The 25,764-nt window shown below is 42.1% G+C and overlaps 2 protein-coding genes across 2 annotated transcripts; one reads left to right on the forward strand and one right to left on the reverse strand.

Annotated features, from left to right (window-relative positions):
- Positions 1–707: 707 nt before the first annotated feature.
- Positions 708–10,736, reverse strand: LOC143277181 (coiled-coil domain-containing protein 43-like). The gene is made up of 6 exons (XM_076581951.1): positions 10,566–10,736; positions 7,357–7,456; positions 5,971–6,106; positions 4,710–4,780; positions 3,447–3,487; positions 708–995 (listed from the first exon to the last, which is right to left on the reverse strand). The coding sequence occupies exons 1-6, from the start codon at positions 10,734–10,736 to the stop codon at positions 846–848; spliced, it is 669 nt and encodes a 222-aa protein (XP_076438066.1). The 3' UTR covers positions 708–845.
- A 2,367-nt stretch (positions 10,737–13,103) lies between these two features.
- Positions 13,104–25,585, forward strand: LOC143277106 (lipoyl amidotransferase LIPT1, mitochondrial-like). Its single transcript, XM_076581844.1, has 6 exons — positions 13,104–13,748; positions 15,278–15,426; positions 19,294–19,401; positions 21,807–21,909; positions 22,471–22,505; positions 25,130–25,585. Exons 1-6 carry the CDS (start codon positions 13,349–13,351, stop codon positions 25,583–25,585), a joined length of 1,251 nt encoding a protein of 416 aa, XP_076437959.1. The 5' UTR covers positions 13,104–13,348.
- Positions 25,586–25,764: the final 179 nt, after the last annotated feature.

Raw genomic sequence — 25,764 nt, forward strand, 5'->3', positions numbered from 1 at the left:
AAAAACAAAAAAACCCACAAAAATATTAAAACCTGAGTAAATCAAAAACGCAGAAAATCCCACAGCCACACATAAACCATGGTCATGAGAAAGACAAAGATACTACAAGATGCGATACAGGGGGACGTATTTTGAATAACAGCACCTTTGCCTTCCACCATGAACCTCAAAAGGGTTTCTGTTCCGTTCCACAGGCACTCAGCTGAAAGCCAAATCTAACATACATACGGTTTTTTTTTTTTAACTGTCATTATAACAGGCGCAACAGCCGAGCGATTTAAGCGCTGGACTTTCTTCTTCTTCTTCTTCTTCTGTGTTCGTGGGCTGCAACTCCCACGTTCACTCGCATGTACACGAGTGGGCTTTTACGTGCATGACTGTTTTTACCCCTGCAGATAGCCTGCAGAAACGAGATAAACCGTTACTGTATTGTATTGAACTGAACTGAACTACATTGTATTGTCCTGCTTGCATTAAATTGTATTTCTTGCATCATACTGCATTACACACATGGATAAATGAAGAGAGATTGTATACACTCTCTTTGCCTTAATGCACAACTTAAAAAATCCCCCCCACCCCCCCCCCCCCCCCCAAAAAAAAAAACCAACAACAAGAACCACCCACAAAACCCCCAGAAAGCAGCATTCAACAAACTCTTCAGCGTCACCAACAAACCATCACACACACACACACACACACACACACACACATGGGTTCACTTTTAGTTTCAATTAAAGCCAACACCACACACACACACACACATACACACAAACACAATCCACGTAATTTAAAGTAACCCAGGAATCGATCCCCCAAAGCCGCGCGCAGCCTGCTGCCGCGCGCTATCTCCGGCGCTCCCCTTTCTGCGTGCGCTTCTTCTCGGCCTCCTTGCGCTGCTGCTGCTTCTGCCGCTGGGCCTCGCGGTCCTGCTTGTCCTTCTCCTTCTTGCGTTCGTGCTCCTGCTTCGACTGCTCGCGCTGCACCTGCTGCGCCTGGAGCAGAAGGAACAAGAGAGGCAAGGCCTTCAAGACTCACTTGTGATACACTCAAAAAAACAAAACAAAAAAAAAACAAAAAAAATCCAAGCTTTTTATGTACTGAGTATAATTTCAAAATATAATGTTTAAGATGAGAAAGATCAGTTTAAAGCGAATTAAGTCCCCTAGCATTAATTACAGAGTAAATTCCCTTTTTTACTATCTGCACCAAAACGTTCGCAAAATAAATAAAACGTCCATGCTTAGCAAAGGAAGTTCCTGTTTGAACAAAAAATGATAATAATGACTGCTCTTGTTGTTGGGTCAGAATATCAGATCAAAGTGCCAAGTTTAGAGAATACAAAAAATATAACAGTAAATGCAGTTTGCATATAATTAGGCTTCATTATTTATTTTTTTGTGCCTATCCCAGAGGTGCAATATTGTTTTAAACAAGATGACTGGAAAGAACTGAATTTTTCCTATTTTTATGCCTAATTTGGAGTGAACTGACAAAGTATTTGCAGAGAAAATGGCAATGTTAAAGTTTACCACGGACACACAGCCACACACACACACACAGAGACAACGAACACTGGGTTAAAACATAGACTCACTTTGTTTACACAAGTGAGTCAAAAATGGTCAGACTGTTTGAAGCGGACATACCTAAGCGGACATATTTGCATTTGTATTTGCATTTCTTTTTATCACAACAGATTTCTCTGTGTAAAATTTGGGCTGCTCTCCCCCAGGGAGAGCGCGTCGCTACACTACAGTGCCACCCTTTTTTTTTTTGTATAGTTTTCTGCATGCAGTTTTATTTGTTTTTCGTATCGAAGTGGATTTTTCTACAGAATTTTGCCAGGGACAACCTTTTTGTTGCCGTGGGTTCTTTTACGTGTGCTAAGTGCATGCTTGCACACGGGACCTCAGTTTATCATCTCATCCGAATGACTAGCGTCCAGACCACCACTCAAGGTCTAGTGGAGGGGGAGAAAATATCGACGGCTGAGCCACGATTCGAACCAGCACGCTCAGATTCTCTCGCTTCCTAGGCGGACGTTTGAATGAATGGGGACTGAGAACAAAGCTGTGTGTGCATACGCGTGTGTTGCCCACACCTTGAGCACATCGGAGGAAGGTGGCAGAGTGGTTAAGACGCTCTGCTGCCAATATACCGAGTCCGTGAGGGTGTGGGTTCGAATCCCACTCTCGCCCTTTCTCCCAAGTTCGACCGGAAAATCAAACTGGGCAACTAGTTATTCGGATGAGATGATAATAATAATAATAATAATAATGGTATTTATATAGCGCTGAATCTTGTGCAGAGACAAATCAAAGCGCTTTCGCACCAGTCATTCACACGCATGCATAACTCTAAAACTGTAGAAACTAAAGACAAGGAAGAGGTAGGCAAGGGAGGCTATTTTGGGAAAGAGGTGGGTTTTAAGGCTAGACTTGAAAGAGCTGAGTGTGGAGACCTGACGAAGCGAAAGAGGAAGTTCATTCCAATTGCAAGGTCCAGAGACAGAGAAAGAACGGCGGCCAACAGTCGAGTGTTTGAATCTGATAAACTCGGATGAGATGATAAACTTAGGTCCCATGTGCAGCATGCACTTGACGCACTGAAAAAGAACCCATGGCAACGAGAGTGTCGTCCTCTGGCAAAATTCTGTAGAAGGAACCCACTCTGATAGGTATAACAGATATACAAGCAAGCACTCAAGACTGGACTATTCACGCTGGGTTATGCTGCTGGTCAGGATTCTACCCAACAGATGTGGTGTTGCGTGTATGGATTTGCCCAAATGCAGTGACCGCCTCCTTGAGAAACTGAAATTTGAAACTGAGCACAAAATCATTTCCTACTTCTCTCTGTCTTCTTTCTTTTTTTCCCACACTGACATATCTTTACATCTCTGTCTGTCTGTCTGTCTCTCCCCTCTGTCTCTCCTTCTCTCTGTCTTTCACATAATGTGTCTATCTGTCCATATCCCTATTACCCGTCGCCTTATTTGCTCTCTTTTATGTCTCTTACATCTGTGAATAAAATTTTATCGTTACTTTTCTGTGTTAATTTCACTTGAATCATTCATGTGTAGCATTCATGCTAGGGTTTTGTTGTTGTTTTTCCCTTGGTGTGTGTGTGTGTGTTAGTGTGTGTGTGTGAGGTGTGCGTGTGTGCGTTACTCGCTTCCGTTCCATACAGATGTGAGCGATGTTGTGTCTCTCAGTTTGACGCTGTGTTATACTCGTACATTATACATGTATTAAGTATTCAGTATAACTACATTTATATGCGTACATGTTTGTGTGTCTCTTAGATGTGTAAGTCGGCCAAAGTGCTAATATCTTCACCGTTGGAAAATAAAAGATTCATTCATTCATTCATTCATTCTCTCTCTCTCTCTCTCTCACACACACACACACACACACACACACACACACACAGTTCATGGTTACCTCCATAACTGACGCTGCATTCGTATTTCGCTCCATCAGGGCTGTAGCCAAGGTCAAGGTCATAATATCATCACATTCATTCATGAAATATTCAATGGCCATGCTGCGTGCTTGTGTGTGCCTGTGTGTGAGAAACAGGGAGAAAGAGAAAGAGAGAGAGAGACACACAGAGACTGAGAGAGAGAGATAGACAGCAACAGAGAGAGAGAGAGAGAGAAAATGAATGAATGGTTTATTCATATACGCCATAGCCCCTCATAAAGGTGGAGAGAGAGAGAGAGAGAGAGAGAGAGAGAGAGAGAGAGACAGCACATTACATGCATTTATGGCAACATCAGTTTCAGTAGCTCAAGGAGGCGTCACTGCGTTCGGACAAATCCATATACGCTACGCCACATCTGCCAAGCAGATGCCTGACCAGCAGCGTAACCCAACGCGCTTAGTCAGGCCTTGAGAGAGAGAAAAAAGGTAAATACATAAAAAACAGAACTACTACTGCTAGAGTACTACTACTAATAATATGTATAAGGCGCAAAAACGTGATGAAGTTAACTATAAGCGTAAAAAAAAAATTTAAAAAAATGGCAAGATCAAGACACAAGGAACAGAGAACAGGACATCATCATAAGACGCTGTATGAGAAGCGACTTGGAACAGCGACAGAGACAGTGAGAAAAGGGGCCAGAGACAAAAAGAGAGCTAGAAACGTGTACAGTTTGGCTCCTGAACAGCACAGTGCACACCACACACAGGTCTCTCTCACGCTTTTGTCTTCTCACACGGCGCACATAATATACGCAACTGTACATTGCAAGCATGCAAATGCATACACACAATCTCATCATCTCTCTGTGATTTTGAAACAAAAACACTCACCACATATCTCACACACACACACACCACATACACAGATACACACAAAGATACACCCACCCACACAGACTGATGCGCACAAACACATACACACACAACACACAGATGAGCAATCACACACAGATACATACATACCACACACTACAGATATAAACGCTACACACACACACACACACACACCACAATAACACACACACATGCACACAATCACACACAATGTGTACACATCGCCCACTACAAACACACACACTCACACATGCACACATGCACACAATCACACATATACAGATACATACACACCAGACACTACAGAACCCCCCCTCCCTCCCACCCCACTCTCCCCCCTCTCACAGTCACACACACACACACACACAGAGCTCCAAAGGATACTGTCGGCCGATTCTCCTTTCCCCTTGTGCGACGAAGCAAACGCTGATGCTTCTTCCGCTTCCTGGTCTGTTCTGTCCCCTTGTTAAGGCCACAATACTTTTCTTCCCCTCGCAAAAATATCGACAACAATAATAACGTGCCTCTACATAGGACTATGCGCACAAACACATACACACACAAATTCAAATAATGTTTCTTAATTCTTTCTGTTTTTACATTAAGAATACTAGTTATTACCTGCAGTGCGTGGATGTATGTATAAAACGGTGTATAAGATTTTTTTTTTTTTTTTTTTTTTTTTTTTTTACATTTGTATCTTCGTAATATTCGTAAAAGCTGTTGTTGACTTTTACAGTTATGGTCCCCATGTTGTTTACTTGTCTATGTTGTGATAATGCACCTGACCAAATTTCTCCAATGTTAATTATTAAGCAGCTCAATCAAAGAATATTCAACAATATATCTAGTGTGAATAGGACGCAGGAATACAATAAAAATGTTAATTATAAAGCAGCTCAATCAAAGAATATTTAACAATATATCTAGTGTGAATAGGGTGCAGGAATACACTAAAAATGTTAATTATAAAGCAGCTCAACCAAAGAATATTCAACAATATATCTAGTGTGAATAGTAAGCAGGAATACACTAAAAATGTTAATTATAAAGCGGCTCAATCAAAGAATATTCAACAATATATCAAGTGTGAATAGGACGCAGGAATACACTAAAAATGTTAATTATAAAGCAGCTCAATCAAAGAATATTTAACAATATATCTAGTGTGAACAGGACACAGGAATACGATAAAAATGTTAATTATAAAGCAGCTCAATCAAAGAATATTTAACAATATATCTAGTGTGAATAGGACGCAGGAATACGATAAAAATGTTAATTATAAAGCGGCTCAATCAAAGAATATTCAACAATACATCTAGTGTGAACAGGACGCAGGAACACAACAAAAAATGTTAATTATAAAGCGGCTCAGTCTAAGCTTATCTAACATTACATCTACTATAAACAAGACACAGAAATACAATAGAAATGTTCAAGATGCAAACTCGCTAAACAAAAAAAAAACAACCCAACAAAACACCAAACCATTTGTCATACAACTAGTGCCATGAGCCTCAACTGCTTCCTGTACACTTTACTCTCCTGTTTTCCAGCCACACCCCCTGCCCCCTCCTGTAGGGAGCAGTTTTTTCTACGCCGAAGGGAGTTGATTAAAAACAACAACAAAAAAAAAGGATACTCCTCGCCATCGGAGACGTGGGCGTACTGGGCGAGGATGGCCTGCTTGCGGGCCTCCTCCTCTGCTGACCGCTTGTTCTCCTTCACTGTGGCCAGGGACTGTTGCTCCATGATCTCACACAGCATGTCCCCCGCGTCTGAGTTGATATCATACACATACGTATAATGATATATACGTGAACACACCACACACACACACATGTATGTATAGTCAGTACACACACACACACACACACACACACACAACCACATGCATGCACACATTCACATGTATATGCACGCACACAAACACACACACATTCCTACACACACACACATGCATGCACACATACACACACACACATGCACGCACACACGGAGATATGAATACACATACACACATATGTATACACACATATACATATGAACACACACACACACACATGTATACACACACATACACACACACATATATAGCACACATACACACACATTCACATACACACACACACATACACATTCATACACACGCACAATCACACGCACACATATATACACGCACGCACACCCACACACACTTACACACACATACCCACACACACACTGTGTCTGTGATATTGATAATATCTTTGTGCATGTTTAGTCCAAATCTTAGTATTGTAATGCTAAAACTTGTAAAAGACACCAACTGACCAAGGTAATGATAATTTGCATATGTTATTTATTTATTTATATATATATATATATATATATATATATATATATATATATATATATATATATATATATATATATATATATACAATCAGATGAGACCATAAACAAAGGTCACTTCTGCAGTATAAGTATTACTGACTCCAGACTTTGTACATAAAAATCTCATTCACTGGATAATGTCACATTTATAAACACATGAATAAACAAGTATATTTTGAGCTCAGACCACAAAGACAGACACTGAGACCACAGTAACAGAACAGACCACACAGTGACAGAACAGACCACAGTAACAGAACAGACCACACAGTAACAGAACAGACCAGACCACAGTAACAGAACAGACCAGACCACAGTAACAGAACAGACCACACAGTAACAGAACAGACCACACAGTGACAGAACAGACCACAGTAACAGAACAGACCACACAGTAACAGAACAGACTACAGTAACAGAACAGACCACACAGTAACAGAACAGACTACAGTGACAGAACAGACCACACAGTAACAGAACAGACCAGACCACAGTAACAGAACAGACCACACAGTAACAGAACAGACTACAGTGACAGAACAGACCACACAGTAACAGAACAGACCACAGTGACAGAACAGACCACACAGTAACAGAACAGACCACACAGTAACAGAACAGACCACACAGTGACAGGGCAGAGCACCGGTACCTTTTTTGACAGCACTGTTTGCGGCGGCCAGCGACCGACTCTGGTGTTTGCCCCATTCCTCCACGATCTCCTTGCAGGCCGAGCCGCTTCCTTCACCGCCCTGTACAGCACACAGCATACACTGGCCTCATGGTATGTACATCTTATCAAATCTTCTACATATATATATATATATTTCATACGTTTATTTTTCAAATAACTTAATTTGGTTTATTTACCCTATGTGAACGATTACTTTGTTGTACAGCACACAGCATGCATGGAGCGCATGGTGTGTAAGCATTATGAAATCTTATATATTTCATTAATTAATTTTCATATAACTTTATTTAGTTTATTTACCTATATATATGATTAATTTGTTTATAAACAAAATAACTCAGTTTTAGATTTGAAAATGTTCATATCATGCAAGCACAATAAGCCAACTTTATAATATTATCCGTTACACGACCAACATCAACTTGCCAATGACTCTGTTGTGGTTGATGCATGCTGGGTATTTTCGTGTCTCCATAACCCACTGAAAACTGGAATGTGGTTATCATTTTACGTATAATTATTTGATATCAAAGTCTCGACACTGGACAGTCTTTTTCTGTCATACAGTAACTTGAGTGGACCCTTGACAACTGACTGCTTCACGCAAAACACAGGTCATTGATGGCACAAAAGAGCAATTTGGAATGTTAAATATTAATATATTCATCAATTAAGGGGTCTTTAATTCATTTCCTAGTCATACTGTCGGAGCTTTGCTGTTATGAAACAAGCCATGGTATATCATCTTCATTGTGCATCAAGAACTTTTCCAATGATGATTACCCACGCTTTGCAGAAATGCCGAAATCCCAATTGTTCATTAGTTCAATTTCAAGTACGAAAATTTGATATTCGATTTCTGTCTTCCCTTGTCTTTCATCGTCTCAGTAGCGCTATTCATATTGTTGGTTGTCTTCTCCAATCTGGACTGGCTTTGCAACACAATGTTGTACAATAATTCCCAGATTATGATTTTCAAAAAAAACAGAAAAAACCGTCATTACAAGTTCTTAACTGTTTGTGTACGTGCAGATTTAGTACCTTGGTGTGTGTGTGTGTCTGTGTGGTTTGCGCGGCGCACGCTATTTGCATGCGATAAGCCTGTGATGTTTGTAGTGTGTGTTGAGTGTGTTCTGTCTGAGAGAGAGTGTGTGTGTGTTTTGCAGGGCACAAGTCAGGAGAGAGGGGGGGGCAGGTTGGTGTGCTCTGCCTCAATGTGACAGTTCCCAATGATCTTCCAGGGCGTCAGTCATGATCCTTTCAAGAAAGAGGTTGAAGAGAGTGGGAGAGAGTAGACAGCCCTGTCTGACTCCGACCCTGGTTCTAAACAGTTACCCGTGCTACCATTGAAGAGGACTGCACTGGTTGCTCTTTCGTATAGGTTCTGTATGGCTTGGATGATGTCTTCACTGATGTTGAATTTGTGCATGGTGGCCCATAAGGCAGCGTGCCATACCCTGTCGAACGCCTTCTTGAAGTCAATGAAGACGGGGTAGAGGTCTCTTTGGTGCTGGAGATACTTCTCGCACAGCAAGCGCAGGTTGAAGATTTGTTCTGTTGTGCTTCTCCCTGCTCTGAAGCCGGCCTGCTCTTCGGCGATGATCATTTCTGCTTGCGGCTTCAGTCGGTTGAGAAGGACCTTTAGCATGACCTTGCTGGGGTGGCTGATTAGGCTGATAGTGCGGTAGTTTTTGCACTGTTGTAGATTGCCCTTCTTGGGGATTGTGATGACCAATGATTGTGTCCAGGTGGTTGGCCACTCTCCCGTCTGCAGGATCTTATTACAGATGGTGGTGAGGGCATCAATCACCGCTTCGCCTCCAGCTTGAATCAGTTCGGCGGGAATGTTGTCGACGCCAGCTGACTTCCCTGCTTTCAGTGTCTTCACTGCTGCCTCTACTGGGTTACGGGATATTTAACGTGTGTATTTGATCTTCTGCTTGCATATTCAATTGAGGGGGGGGGGGTTCAGGCACTAGCAGGCCTGCACATATGTTGACCTGGGATATTGTAAAAATCTCCACTCTTTACCCACGAGGCCATGTTACCAAGATTTGAACCCGGGACCATGAGATTGAAAGTCCAACTATTTAACCACTCAGCTATTGCACCCGTCTGTTCACCTGTGATACTTCATGTGGGTTATACATGTTTACTGTATAATTATTTGAATACTCAAAGTCTCACACTTGTGACAGTCTTTTTCTTCATATCAAATAACTTGAAGATGGACCCTTGACAACATGAAACTGCCTTCAGCGTCAAAAACACAGACAGTGAGACACAAACACAGAGCAATTTGGAAATGTTAAATAGTTAAATATATATTCATTCAAAATCTAAGGGGTCTTAATTCATTTCACTAGTCATACTGTCTGGAGCTTTGCTGGTTATGAAACCAGCCAATCGGCTATAATCATGGCTTCATTGTGGCCACAAAGACAACTTTATTCCAATGATGATATTACCCCCGTCTTTGCAAGAAACCCCGAAATCCCCAATTGTTCAGTTAGTATTCAAGTATAAAAATTTTATAATTCCGATTTCTGTCCTCCCTCTTGTACTTTCTCTTCTCAGGTAGGCCTATTCATATTGTTGGTTGTCCTTTCTCCAATCTTGACTGAGCAGTTGGCAACAACAATTTGTACAATAATTCCTCAGATTATGATTTATCCAAAAAAACAAAAAAAAAAAAAACCCGCATAAAATGTCGTTAATATGTTTGTGTACTGCAGATCTTAGTACCTGTGTGTGTGTGTGTGTGTGTGTGTGTGTGTGTGTGCGCGCGCGCACGCGTATTTGTATGTGCATACGCACGTGTGTGTGTGTGTGTGTGTGTGTGTGTGTGTCTGTTTGAGAGAGAGAGAGAGAGAGTGTGTGTGTTTGAGAGAGAGAGAGAGGGAGAGAGAGAGGGGGGGGAGAGAGTGTGTGTGTGTGTGTGTGTTTCACTGTTTGCAGTACAAAAACGATAATTGCTAAACGTAGTGTCATTGCGTGTACGTGCAAGTGGGATGCGTTACAAGACTAAGAATGATGCAGCTTGAGCGAGTGCGCGCGAGAGATTACGTGAGACATAGAATGTTAGATACTAGATATTAGTGTCTATTCGTGAGAGAGAGAGAGAGAGAGAGAGAGAGAGAGAGGAGAGACTCAGAGAGAGAAGTTACCAGAACTTGAGAAAGTATTTCCTCAATACTTTCTGTCACTTCATCAGCAGAGCTGTCTGTATCTAATATGCTGATAATGTATGACACAAAGACATCTGTGTCGAATTCTGGACTCAGAGACTTCAGTTTTTCCGTTAACCAGTCCTCGTACGAAGCCATGGCAGCTGCCATCTTGATGAAGAATCTAACTTTTTATTTGAAGCAGTTTCAACAGATTAAAAAAAAATTCAGGCTAGAGTATTCTAAAAATCAAATATATATCCTGTCTGAAGTAATTATACTTGTTAACCGTGTTTTATGGATTCTGAGAGCTGCTGTGTTATTTAATATTACAAAACATAAAAAGATAGTTTTTAAGTTCCCAAGGGACGTCACTCTGGGAAAAAAGGAGCCGGCATGGAAAGTCAAAACGTGCAATGGAGAACAGCAAGTGTATAGTGTTCTGACCTTGTCCATGATCTGTTGACACAGTAAGCGACAAATCGAAACTAGATCAGGAAAGATCACAGAATAACATTCCCCACTGATTGCTAACTCTCTCTGTCTCTGCTTGTGTGTGTGTGTGTGTGTGTGTGTGTATTCATGTGTGTGTGTGTTCATGTGTGTGTGTGTTGCTAAAGAGAATTTTTCACCAAAAAAAAAAAAAAAAAAATGTTTGCAAAGATTTTTTTTCACTTGTACAAATATTCATGCAATCCTTATAGTTCATCAGTTGATTATTCAAAAGAGTAGCACTCATGCCATCATTCAAAGTTTAGTGGAGAGAGCCTCTCTCTTTCCCTGCGTGTGTGTGTGTGTGTGTGTGTCTGAGGAAGGAGTATCATAACTACAGCTATGACTAAGAAAGGCAGTGGCTCCTGTGTGTGTGTGTGTGTGTGTGCATGCATGTGTGAGAATGCACAAGTTTTTGTATTGATATGTACATGTATGTATCCAAATTTCGTCTGTGTCTGTGTATGATTTTTTATTTATGTTTGTACCTTTTTATGTACTCCCCCCCCCCCGCCCCCCGCCCCCATATTCCTTATGACCCCGGTACACTTGGTAATAAAGATGTATTCTATTCTATTCTATTGTTAATGCTATCACCTGCATGGTGTTTTGTAGATATATATATTTATATTTATATATATATATATATATATATATATATGTGTGTGTGTGTGTGTGTGTGTGTGTGTGTGTGTGTGTGTATGTGTGTGTGTGTGTGTGTAGTAGTACTAGTAGTAGTAGTAGTAGTCTTCAGTTTAACGTCTTCCACTTTAAGTGGTAATAGATGGAAAGAAAAACAAATAGAAAAAAAAGGGGGTGTGGGAGGCGGGGCGTGGTTGTGTGAACAGTATTGGGCAGAGGGTGAAGAATGGTGTGTGTGTATGTGTGTGCGTGTGGTGGGGAAAGACACGGAGCATTGGAAAAAATAAAACATTAATTGAAATGGAGACATAGGCATATAGAAGGAAACACTAACATCAAACAACTATAACAAATGTCCTATTGGACTATGCAGCAAGTCTTCTGCAATAACAGACAACATCTTGAAATTGTCAAAAATACATTCACAATGTGTGTGTGTGTGTGCGCGATCTCTTTCCCAGCCGCTGTTAGTAAGACCCTGTTTTTTTTTCAATTTATTTGTTTATTTATTTATTCTGAATATGTAAAATGTTCTTTGCTGTTTCAAAAATATTATGTGACCCTTTTGAATACTGAAACATGTACATGTCTCTTAAGACTGAAAATATATGTTCATATATTTTTATCTTATATATAATACTCCTGATTGTACTTGATATGAAAAATGATATTAGATGTGTCATTGTCATTTTATGCTATCTCTTTGAATGTTTAAATGTCTCCTGAGTTTATATTTTATGTTTATCTGAGTTTAAGCTGCACAACCCTTTGAAAATTTCTCTTGGGAGATAGTTAAGTTCACTTGACTTGGCTGATACAGGAATCAGTGTGTGCAATTTCAGATATTTTTTTTTTCGCAAAAAAAAAAAAGTATTTTGCAGGGAATTCGGAAACAGAAACAGAATATCCATTTAACAGGGGAAAAAAAGTTGAACTTCATCTCTCACCTTTTCCCTCAGCAATAAGTTCAATTGTGGCAGGTCCACTTCCTTTTCATTAGCTGTGCTTGACTATGTGTGTATACATATGTATGTGTACATAACTACATGCATGTATATGAATGTGTATTGTGTGTGCGTGTGTTTATGTAAATTTGTGCCTGCCTATGTGTGCGTATGTGTTAGGGTAGCTGTTAGATACACATGTATGTTAAAATGTATATATGCAGTGTGTGTGTGTGTGTGCATGCGTGTGTGTGTGTGTGTGTATGTGTGTGTGTGTGTGTGTGTGTGTGTGTGTGGTCACATTTTGGTGTGTGTATGTAACATAGATATAATATTTCATGTTAACAAAAGCGTTTTTGTAAAGCACCTAGAGCAGATTTCTGGATAGTGTGCTATATAAGTATCCATTAATATTATTATTATTATTATTATTATCTTCCATTCAGACTGAGGGGAAACCAGAGGCTGAAGACAGGCAACTGTAGGCTTCGTCTTCTGTTCAGGTTCATTTAAGTTTGAAATTTTTAAGTTGGGTATTTGTATGCTATTTTTCTCTGCAACACTTGTCAAGCAGCACTGTATTTTGAAATGCTCTTAAAAAAAACAAACCCAACTCATTGTTGGAATTTCATGATCAGTCATTAATCTTTCATTCTGAACATCAAGCAGATAACAGGAGAATTATCTACACCTTTCAGTGTCAAAATGAAGCTCATTTCATCAAGTAGAGGCTTCACAAGGACAGCTAAACTGATGCACAAACTCTTACAAAGCCAAAGAAGAACAAAAACACAGTCAAACCCAAGCATATTGCTCCAAACCGCGCATCCATTCGCCACAGCCACCACCGACGGCAAAGCGAAAAAAACGGTCTTTGTTTCACACTCACAAAACATATTTGAGAACTTGGCGTTGGAGGAGTGGCTTTATGAAAACGTGGGGCTGGAGGAGAGGGACTACTTGCTGATGTGGAGGAACACGCCAGCCGTGGTGATCGGGCGCCATCAGAACCCTTGGACAGAGTGTGACGTACAGGCAGCGCTCCGGAAGGGAATCGCGGTGGTGCGTCGCAGCAGTGGGGGAGGAACTGTGTATCACGATGAAGGTAAAGGAAGGGGTTATCTTTTTCTTGGTTTGGTATCTTTTCTTTCTCTCCCCCCCCCCTTTTTGAATTATTATTAATATTATTATTATTATTTATTCATTTATTTTCTTCTTCTTATTATTATCATCATCATCATCATCATTATGATAATGATGGTGATTATTATTATTATCATTATTATCAATGATAATAATAATATTTGTTATTGTATTACTATTATCATTATCACTACTATTGCTATGATGATGATGATGATGATTGTTGTTGTCATTATCAATAATGATAATGATGATGATAATTCTTATTATTATCATTACTATTTGTATTGCTATTATGACTCCTACTGCTATCATCATAATCATCATCATCATTATTAATATGATGATGGTCATCATCATCATTATTTTTATCATTCTCAATGATAATATTACTATCATCATTACCATTAGCATCATTATTGTTACTGTTGTGTTATTATTATGCGCATTATTAAGCACGTTGGGGTTGCGCTGCTGGTCAGGCATCTGCTTGGCAGATGTAGTGTAGCGTATATGGATTTGTCCGAACGCAGTGACGCCTCCTTGAGCTACTGAAACTGAAACTGATAACTGATTGTTATGATGTCAAAGGGGGAAGAGCTTGTGTGGCCAGTGTCTGGCCAGTGAGTTTTATTGAAACACCCTGGGACGTTTAAGAACTTCATATAAATGTGGAGTGATGGCCTAGAGGTAACGCGTCCGCCTAGGAAGCAAGAGAATCTGAGCGCGCTGGTTCGAATCACGGCTCAGCCGCCGATATTTTCTCCCCCTCCACTAGACCTTGAGTGGTGGTCTGGACGCTAGTCATTCGGATGAGACGATAAACCGAGGTCCCGTGTGCAGCATGCTCTTAGCGCACGTAAAAGAACCCACGGCAACAAAAGACTTGTTCCTGGCAAAATTCTGTAGAAAAATCCACATCGATAGGAAAAGCAAATAAAACTGCACGCAGGAAAAAATACAAAAAAAATGGGTGGCGCTGTAGTGTAGCGACACGCTCTCCCTGGGGAGAGCAGTCTGAATTTCACACAGAGAAATCTGTTGTGATAAAAAGAAACACAAATGCAAATACAAATGTTCATCGGCAGGTCGGCCAACACACACACACACACAACACAACATACCACACATACACACAACACAAAACCAAACAACACACACAAAAAAAAACACCAGCCCACCAGAGCAGGACATCTTGGCCATGTTCATCAGCAGGTCGGCCAACACACACACACACACACACACACACACACACACACACACACACACAACACAACACAAAACCAAACAACACACACAAAAAAAAACACCAGCCCACCAGAGCAGGACATCTTGGCCATGTTCATCGGCAGATCGGCCAACACACACACACACAACACACAACACAGCCGAGAGCAGCCCGAATTTCACGCAGAGAAATCTGTTGTAATAAAAAGAAGTACAAAAACAAATGTATCATTTATGACCAACTTTTCTGTTTTTTTTATCCAGGGAACCTCAACCTCTCCTTCCTGAAGCACCGCAGCCGCTACGACCGACGGAGGAACCTGTCATTGGTTGTGGACGCTGTGACCTCTCGGTGGGACCTTGACCTTGACCTAAACTGCCGAGATGACCTTGTGCTGGATGGGGTGTACAAAGTGAGAGTAATGATGATGATGATGATAATGATGATGATGATAATAGTGATGATAATGATGATGATGATGGTGATAAGAATGATGATGATGATTATAGTGATAAGAATGATGATGATGATAATATTGATAATGATAATAGTACACGGGTGTTCAGTGCTGGCACTTTAGTTGGCCCTGCGAAAGTTCATGAACCCAGGAAGTAGGGCATGGATATAAATAAACGCGGCTGACAAACAGACCACGCCAGCAGCACTCGCTGTACGCTTGTTCGGCGGTAAATCTGCTTTGTTTCTTTCGCGCATCATCTCCTCGGATGGATCGGAAATAACGACTAAAGAAGTGGTTTTCTAAAAAGAACACAAAATAAGCTTTCCATTGACTCCAAACACAATATGTTTTCTTACCTAGCGGTTGTTGTGGCAACGGCTGAAACATAAATGAAGAAAGAGAAGAGAAGGATAAGCAGAAACATGATCGCAAAAATCGTTAAGTTTAAATCCCTCTCTAAGAAAACAGGCGTTTAGCACAATAACATCGTAAATACACACAGAACATATAGCATGCCTGCATGCAGATTAGCTTACCTTTTGAATTGTGCGATTTTTCTTGGCAGCACAACAAACGTTTAAATGAACACACTGTAGCATGGTGAGAGTGAGCAGCAGGGGGATGGAGAGCGGGGTGAGTGTCTGTCGGCTTATGGCACTGCCGTGCCCTTCATTCCACGAGAAAGACGAAGATTTTTAAGGTAAAAAAAAAAAAAAAAAATGAAACGATGATGTTGATAAAATAATGAAATTGTGTAAATCAAATCAAACTGCATTTCAATAATACAACCAGGAATAGCAATAATTCAACTTTCTGTAATCGCTGCAGGAAATGTGTGGATGCTGTGAAAAGGTGGGAAAAGCGGGGTGGGGGCCGCGGGGCCGAGTGAAACAAAGAAGGCAGTGTCCCAGTTTGGCGCGCGGGGCCAGAAATACCGCGGCGAATGTGCCGGTCAGTACAGAGTGCGTTGGGAAAGTCTGGCATTAAAAAATTTTTTGACCCAAGACGCTAGACGCTGCTCGGCCAACTAAAGAGCCGGATTTTGTGCTCGGCTGAGCAGCTTTGAGTAATGATGATGATAATACTGATAATGATAATACTGATAATGATAATAGTAATAATAATGATGATGATGATAATTATGATAATGATAATAGTAATAATAATGATGATGATGATATTGTTGATGATGATAATACTGGTAATGATAATAGTAATAATAATGATGATGATGATAATAATAAAAACACTGATAATGACAATAGTAATATGATGATGATGATGATAATACTGATAATGATAATAGTAATAAATGATGATGTTGATGATGATGATGATGATGATACTGATAATAGTAATAATAATGATGATGATAATGATGATGATGATGATACTGATAATGATAACAGTAATGATAATGATGATGATGATGTTGATGATGATAACATATTATACTTACATGGCTCAAACTCCCCATGTAATGGGCTGTGAGCGCCTCACATGAAGCAAAACACATACAGCAGTGCGCTATACCACACAAGATCACATGAGGATAATTACAGAAGTGTAAACAAAATCTGTACACACCATTACAATACCACAAATAACAGAGATCTGTGACGGGCGCAATAGCCGAGTGGTTAAAGCGTTGGACTTTCAATCTGAGGGTCCCGGGTTCGAATCTCGGTGACGGCGCCTGGTGGGTAAAGGGTGGAGATTTTTCCGATCTCCCAGGTCAACATATGTGCAGACCTGCTTAGTGCCTGAACCCCCTTCGTGCGTATACGGCAAGCAAAAGATCAAATACGCACGTTAAAGATCCTGTAATCCATGTCAGCGTTCGGTGGGTTATGGAAACAAGTACATACCCAGCATGCACACCCCTGAAAGCGGAGTATGGCTGCCTACATGGCGGGCTAAAAACGGTCATACACGTAAAAGCCCACTCGTGTATATATGAGTGAATGTGGGAGTTGCAGCCCACGAACAAAGAAGAAGAAGACAGAGATCTATGAATAATCGCTGGAAAAAAAAGGCACAAAATATGACCCCAATAACTCCCACTCCCATACCCCCATTTGTCTGAATGCAGTGACTCCCCCTTGAGAAACTGACGAGCAGAAAACTGAAATTTGTACTGACTGTGACGGTGGTGTGTGTGTGGTGTGCAGGTGTCGGGCACGGCGTCTAAGCTGGGCAGACTGAAATTTGTACTGACTGTGACGTTGTCGTGTGTGTGGTGTGCAGGTGTGGGCCACAGCCTCTAAGCTGGGCAGACTGAAATTTGTACTGACTGTGACGTTGTCGTGTGTGTGGTGTGCAGGTGTGGGCCACAGCCTCTAAGCTGGGCAGACTGAAATTTGTACTGACTGTGACGTTGGTGTGTGTGGTGTGCCGGTGTTGGGCACGGCCTCTAAGCTGGGCAGACTGAAATTTGCACTGACTGTGACGCTGGTGTGTGTGGTGTGCAGGTGTCAGGCACGGCGTCTAAGCTGGGCAGACTGAAATTTGCACTGACTGTGACGCTGGTGTGTGTGGTGTGCAGGTGTCAGGCACGGCGTCTAAGCTGGGCAGACTGAAATTTGTACTGACTGTGACGTTGGTGTGTGTGGTGTGCAGGTGTCGGGCACGGCGTCTAAGCTGGGCAGAATGAAATTTGTACTGACTGTGACGTTGGTGTGTGTGGTGTGCAGGTGTCGGGCACGGTGTCTCAGCTGGGCAGACTGAAATTTGTACTGACTGGTGTGTGTGGTGTGCCGGTGTCGGCCACAGCCTCTAAGCTGGGCAGACTGAAATTTGTACTGACTGTGACTTTGGTGTGTGTAGTGTGCAGGTGTCGGCCACGGCGTCTAAGCTGGGCAGACTGAAATTTGTACTGACTGTGACGCTGGTGTGTGTGGTGTGCTGGTGTGGGCCACGGTCTCTAAGCTGGGCAGACTGAAATTTGTACTGACTGCGATGTTGGTGTGTGTGGTGTGCAGGTGTGGGCCACGGTCTCTAAGCTGGGCAGACTGAAATTTGTACTGACTGTGACTTTGGTGTGTGTAGTGTGCAGGTGTCGGCCACGGCGTCTAAGCTGGGCAGACTGAAATTTGTACTGACTGTGACGCTGGTGTGTGTGGTGTGCTGGTGTGGGCCACGGTCTCTAAGCTGGGCAGACTGAAATTTGTACTGACTGTGACGTTGGTGTGTGTGGTGTGCAGGTGTGGGCCACGGTCTCTAAGCTGGGCAGACTGAAATTTGTACTGACTGTGACGTTGGTGTGTGTGGTGTGCAGGTGTCGGGCGGTGGTGTGCAGGTGTCTAAGCTGGGCAGACTGAAATTTGTACTGACTGTGACGTTGGTGTGTGTGGTGTGCTGGTGTGGGCCACGGTCTCTAAGCTGGGCAGACTGAAATTTGTACTGACTGCGATGTTGGTGTGTGTGGTGTGCAGGTGTGGGCCACAGCCTCTAAGCTGGGCAGACTGAAATTTGTACTGACTGTGACGTTGTCGTGTGTGTGGTGTGCAGGTGTGGGCCACAGCCTCTAAGCTGGGCAGACTGAAATTTGTACTGACTGTGACGTTGGTGTGTGTGTGGTGTGCAGGTGTGGGCCACAGAGTCTAACCTGGGCAGACTGAAATTTGTACTGACTGTGACGCTGGTGTGTGTGGTGTGCAGGTGTCGGGCGGTGGTGTGCAGGTGTCTAAGCTGGTCAGACTGAAATTTGTACTGACTGTGACGCTGGTGTGTGTGGTGTGCAGGTGTGGGCCACAGCCGCTAAGCTGGGCAGACTGAAATTTGTACTGACTGTGACGTTGTCGTGTGTGTGGTGTGCAGGTGTCGGGCACGGCGTCTAAGCTGGGCAGACACAGGACTTACCATCACTTCACGCTGGTGTTCGATGTGAACAGAGACGTGCTGTCGTCCATTTTGCACAGCCCTATGGTATGATGTAAACAGACTGTACTTTTGTTAATCCAAATGACGGAATATTGCTTCCCCCCTGATGGGCGCAGTAGCCGAGTGGTGAAAGCTTTGGACTTTCAGTCTGAGGGTCCCGGGTTCGAATCTCGGTGATGGCGCCTGGCGGGTAAAGGGTGGAGATTTTCCCTATCTTTCAGGTCAACATACGTGCAGACCTGATTGTGCCTGAACCCCGTTCATGTGTATATGCAAGCAGAAGATCAGATACGCACGTTAAAGATCCTGTAATCCATGTCAGCATTTGGTGGGTTATGGAAACAAGAACATACCCAGCGTGCACCCCCCCCACCCCCCGAAAATGGAGTGTGGCTGCCTACATGACGGGGGGGTAAAAACGGTTATACACGTAAAGGCCCACCTATGTACATACGAGTGAACGTGGGAGTTTCAGCATAGTATTATTGTTGCTACTATGTTAGTATTAGTACTATCATTAATATTTTCATTGTTGTTGTTGTCAGTGGTAGTTGCGGTAATAGTAGTTGGGTTTTTTTGTGTGTGTTTTTGTTATTGTTGTTTTTCTTGTTTAGTTTAGTTTTGTCTTGCACTTCAACCTTCTTTTCATTGTCAAATAATGTGTGTATTTTCGCCATTGCGTTTGTGTATTGCTTGTTACATATGAACGAGCACGATACAAGCTCATGCTTGTTGTTGCTCAAGTCTTCTTAATTGAACGCTGTATTGCACCTTGTTTCTTGATATTAAAAATGTTTAAACCAAGAAGAAGAAGCTTCCCCCTAACATCGATAGTTCCCTGCGGACGACCTAATACCGGGACTGCGACGGACAAACCTTGGAGTGTCCGTGTGTGGGGGACTTGTAACTACACTAGAATGAGGGGCAAGGAAGTAGTATCAGTAACAGTACCAGTATCAGTATCAGTACCAGTACCAGTATCAGTATCAGTACCAGTATCAGTACCAGTATCAGTACCAGTATCAGTACCAGTATCAGTATCAGTAGCTCAAGGAGGCGTCACTGCGTTCGGTCAAATCCATATACGCTACACCACATCTGCCAAGCAGATGCCTGACCAGCAGCATAACCCAACGCGCTTAGTCAGGCCTTGAGAAAAAATAATTTAAAAAATAAATTAAAAAATGATTTTTTTAAAAAAGAAGAAAAACAAAGATAAATGCATAAAATTACTACTACTACTACTACTACTAATAATATTTAAAAGGCGCAAAATCTTGATTAAGTCAACTCTAGGCGCAGTAGTGTCACTGGTAAAATGAAGAAGAAAAAAGAAATAGAAATATTGCTTTCCTTTTGGTTTGGTTTTACATCTTCTCTTTTATTTAAAGAACAGATACGTAACCTGTCCATTAATTCACTCAGTACGGCCAGTCCTCTCTTCTCCTCTACACAGACCCCTCGGATGTCCAGTGGGTGTCTGAATGACCCAACCTTTAGCTTCCGTCGTCAGAATTGTGGTTTTCTTTGTCAACATTCACCTCTTCAGTATAAGAGCCTTCCGCTTGCAATATTTTGATGATGGTAACTGGGGTGAAACGCTGTTAACGTCGTCTCTTTCGCCGTTCGTATGGAGAGAGTTACACAACCTGATTATTGCACATACAACAATGATTCATTATTCTCGTTTTAGCAGCCTGCAGTCTGTGTTTCATAATCGTTCTCTGTAAATTGGTTCCATTCTGAAGCCATGAAAAAAAACCGTCCTTGTTGGAATGTGTTATAAATACCCGTTCATGCATGTGTATGAATGTGTGTTTGTGTGTGTTTGTATGCTTGCTTGTGTGCGCATGTGTGTATGTACATGTGTGTGTTCGTGTAGGTGCGCGTGTGTGTGGTTGTGTGTCTGTTTGTGTAGATGTGTGTGTGTGTGGAGGGCGGCTGGTATATACATATGTATATTTGAATGTATGTGTGTGTGGTGTGTGTGTGTGTGTGTGTGTGTGTGTGTGCGCGCATGTGCATTTGTGTGTGTGTGTGTGTAATATGCTAGTCACATTTTAGTGTGTATACATAACATTGATGTAATGTGTTTTGCATATAAAAAAACAACAACCGAAACACACACACAAAACATGTGTTTTGTAAAGCACCCAGAGCAGATATCTGGATAGTTTGCTATGTAAGCATCCATTATTATTATCATTGTTATTACCATTTTGATTATAATAATAATTATTATTATTATTAACATCATACCCTTGACAATTATCATATTTAGAGTTTCTGTTTTTGTAAAGCACCCAGAGCAGATATCTGGATAGTTTGCTATGTAAGCATCCATTATTATTATCATTGTTATTACCATTTTGATTGTAATCAAATAATTATTATTATTATTAACATCATACCCTTGACAATTATCATATTTAGAGCTTCTGTTTGCTCAGGTTGGCGTGGACACCAGAGCCACCAAGAGCGTTCCGTCCCCAGTGAAAAACCTGACCGAAGATGCCCCGGACATGACCTTTGACACACTCGTTGAGGTCATAGGTCAGAGGTTTTTACGGGATGACGATGATAGTGAGGTATGTTGTTTTGTTGCGTCAGTTTAGGTCAGAGGTTTTTACAGGATGACGATGATAGTGAGGTGTGTTGTTTCGTTGCGTCAGTTTAGGTCAGAGGTTTTTACAGGATGACGATGGTAGTGAGGTGTGTTGTTTTGTTGCGTCAGTTTAGGTCAGAGGTTTTTACGGGATGACGATGATAGTGAGGTGTGTTGTTTTGTTGCGTCAGTTTAGGTCAGAGGTTTTTACGGGATAATGATAGTAGTGAGGTGTGTTGTTTTGTTGCGTCAGTTTAGGTCAGAGGTTTTTTACAGGATGACGATGATAGTGGGGTGTGTTGTTTTGTTGCGTCAGTTTAGGTCAGAGGTTTTTTTACAGGATGACGATGGTAGTGAGGTGTGTTGTTTTGTTGCGTCAGTTTAGGTCAGAGGTTTTTACAGGATGACGATGATAGTGAGGTGTGTTGTTTTGTTGCGTCAGTTTAGATCAGAGGTTTTTACAGGATGACGATGATAGTGAGGTGTGTTGTTTTGTTGTGTCAGTTTAGGTCAGAGGTTTTTACAGGATGACGATGATAGTGAGGTGTGTTGTTTTGTTGCGTCAGTTTAGATCAGAGGTTTTTTTACAGGATGACGATGGTAGTGAGGTGTGTTGTTTTGTTGCGTCAGTTTAGGTCAGAGGTTTTTACGGGATGACGATGGTAGTGAGGTGTGTTGTTTTGTTGCGTCAGTTTAGGTCAGAGGTTTTTACGGGATGACGATGGTAGTGAGGTGTGTTGTTTTGTTGCGTCAGTTAGGTCAGAGGTTTTTTACAGGATGACAATGATAGTGAGGTGTGTTGTTTTGTTGCGTCAGTTTAGGTCAGAGGTTTTTTACAGGATGACAATGATAGTGAGGTGTGTTGTTTTGTTGTGTCAGTTTAGGTCAGAGGTTTTTACGGGATGACGGTGATGGTGAGGTGTGTTGTTTTGTTGCGTCAGTTTAGGTCAGAGGTTTTTATGGGATGACGATGATGGTCAGGTATGTTGTTTTGTTGCGTCAGTTTAGGTCAGAGGTTTTTATGGGATGACGATGATGGTCAGGTATGTTGTTTTGTTGCGTCAGTTTAGGTCAGAGGTTTTTACGGGATGACGATGGTAGTGAGGTGTGTTGTTTTGTTGCGTCAGTTTAGGTCAGAGGTTTTTACGGGATGACGATGGTAGTGAGGTGTGTTGTTTTGTTGCGTCAGTTTAGGTCAGAGGTTTTTACGGGATGACGATGGTAGTGAGGTGTGTTGTTTTGTTGCGTCAGTTTAGGTCAGAGGTTTTTACAGGATGATGATGATAGTGAGGTGTGTTGTTTTGTTGCGTCAGTTTTCAGTCGAATGCTTTTTAATTTTGTTTTTTTGTTTTTGGATTGTTGTTTCACTGGAGACGATTCTAATGACCTAGCATGTTCAATATTTCGTTAACTAAATCATATTTCTTCAATACAACAGGCCCACTAGAAGAATGCCCATCTATCTTTTTTTTTTTTTTTTTTTTTTTTGCTGCCCCATCATCTGCGCCGTTTCAGTGGCATTACTCCCACGCCGCTCATTTAAATTTCCCCATACACGGCCACACCTGGGTTCTTCTGTCACAGTTCCAGCGTCGGCAGTCCAGAGGGAACCACTGATGTTAGGTCGCCAGGAGGCCACACACCAGAGGAGACCCTGCACTGCTGCTGAGTCACTTCGGTGGTGTTCAGTGGTGCCTGTTCTGATTTAACGTACTTAGGACACCACCTACTAAGCCCCCTACTAACAACAATAATAGCTTTGTTGCGGAGCTAGAGTGAGCGTCCCTCCCAGAGTGGAGACCGCCACCACGTCCCTCAAACAACAGCCCCCCATCAATCAACCGACACTGAAGACACTGACAGGACTCACCCCAAGCACAGAAGTGGAGGGGTATCGAAACTGAGGTCACCATGAGAGCAGATGCCCATCTTTCTTACAAGTCATTTGCCCCCTTAGTGATCAAAGACACAATAAGACTTTTAGAAATGCTTTTGATTAGAACTAGAAGGTGTGTTGGTGTTATGTGAATCTGAAGCTGCCTTGAGAATGACCAGTTGTTCACCGAGCTAGTTGTTATGAATTCTGATGACCTAGATTATGTGTGTGTGAATACATGCATGTGTGTGTGTGAATACATGTGGAAATATACACGTAAGCGTGTGATGATGTGCTGTTGTTTTAATATTTATCCGTTTAATATCATTTTTAGATCAGAAAAAAAAGAAAGGTTAAGCCTGCCTACTCACACGGGACTGTTTGATACAGAAGCAAAAGAAATCTGTCTCTTTTATAGTGTTTCTGTCTGTGTATTTTGTGTATTTTGTATTTCTTTTTATCACAACAGATTTCTCTGTGTGAAATTCGGGCTGCTCTCCCCAGGGAGAGCGCGTCGCTACACTACAGCGCCACCCTTTTTTTTTTTTGGGTATTTTTCCTGCGTGCAGTTTTATTTGTTTTTCCTATTGACGTGGATTTTTCTACAGAATTTTGCCAGGAACAACCCTTTTGTTGCCGTGGGTTCTTTTACGTGCGCTATGTGCGTGCTGCACACGGGACCTCGGTTTATCGTCTCATCCGAATGACTAGCGTCCAGACCACCACTCAAGGTGTAGTGGAAAGGGAGAAAAAATATCGGCGGCTGAGCCGTGATTCGAACCAGCGCGCTCAGATTCTCTCGCTTCCTAGGCGGACGCGTTACCTCTAGGCCATCACTCCACTGTAGTATAAAGGGAGTTAATTGCTTTTGCAGGTTCCCCTTCCATGCTGATACAGAAAGCAAAGAAAGCATACTGAAATGGACTGGTTTTTGCACCCAAAAAAATCATCTGGGGACAATGGTAGAAATACAATGCTTTCAGCTAGATGCTAAATTCACCAGTAAGTATCTGTCTGTTTCTCATTATTATTATTATTTTTTTATTATTATCATTACTACTACCTTTTTTATATCATAATTATTATTTATTTATTTATTTATGTAAGCTTATCTATTATTTATTCACCTTTTTTTTTTTTTTTTTCTCAAGGCCTGACTAAGCGTGTTGGGTTACGCTGCTGGTCAGGCATCTGCTTGGCAGATGTGGTGTAGCGTATATGGATTTTTCCGAACGCAGTGACGCCTCCTTGAGCTACTGAAACTGAAACTGAAACTGTCTGTTTCTCAACAGGAAGTCACAGCCGTTGATCCAACCGACGAGGGAAGGTTTCCAGGGGTGACAGCAATACAGCGCCGCCTACGCTCCTGGGAATGGGTCTTTGGCAAAACCCCACCGTTCAGCATCACTCGGATTTTTGCCCAAACCGTCCAGGACGGCTCATCAGCGTACGCCCAGTACTCGCTGAGGACGGCCGTAGAGATTGAGAAAGGGAGAATCCACAACATCTCCCTCACTCTGTCCGGGAGATCGCGAAGCGGTGACGAAGAGGTGGAGGTGGCGTTCCGTCTTTTGGATCTTGTGGACCTGGTCGGGGAGAAGCTGGAGGAGGGGGTGATGAAGGGTGTGTGGGAGAGGTGCCGGGCGAGGGTGAGGGAGCGGGAGGGGGAGGAGGATTACCACCTGCTGTGTTGGGGGCTGGAGTGCCTGATGAAGTGCGTGCCTGTGGGCCGAGTGGAGGATCTTTGATCGCTGTAGATGTCTGTGGGATCGAGTCCCATGATTAACCCTTTTGAGCCCCGAGTTCCTCAGCAATTTTAACCCTTCTGCCTGAGCTCCTGAGCCAGAATTTGCAAATAATTGGTATTAAACCCTTTGAGCCCTGACCACCGCTTCACCGGTGGCAGAGAAAAATGACATAATGCCCA

This window comes from Babylonia areolata, chromosome 33 (genome assembly GCF_041734735.1).
Source record: "Babylonia areolata isolate BAREFJ2019XMU chromosome 33, ASM4173473v1, whole genome shotgun sequence".
Taxonomy (NCBI): domain Eukaryota; kingdom Metazoa; phylum Mollusca; class Gastropoda; order Neogastropoda; family Buccinidae; genus Babylonia; species Babylonia areolata.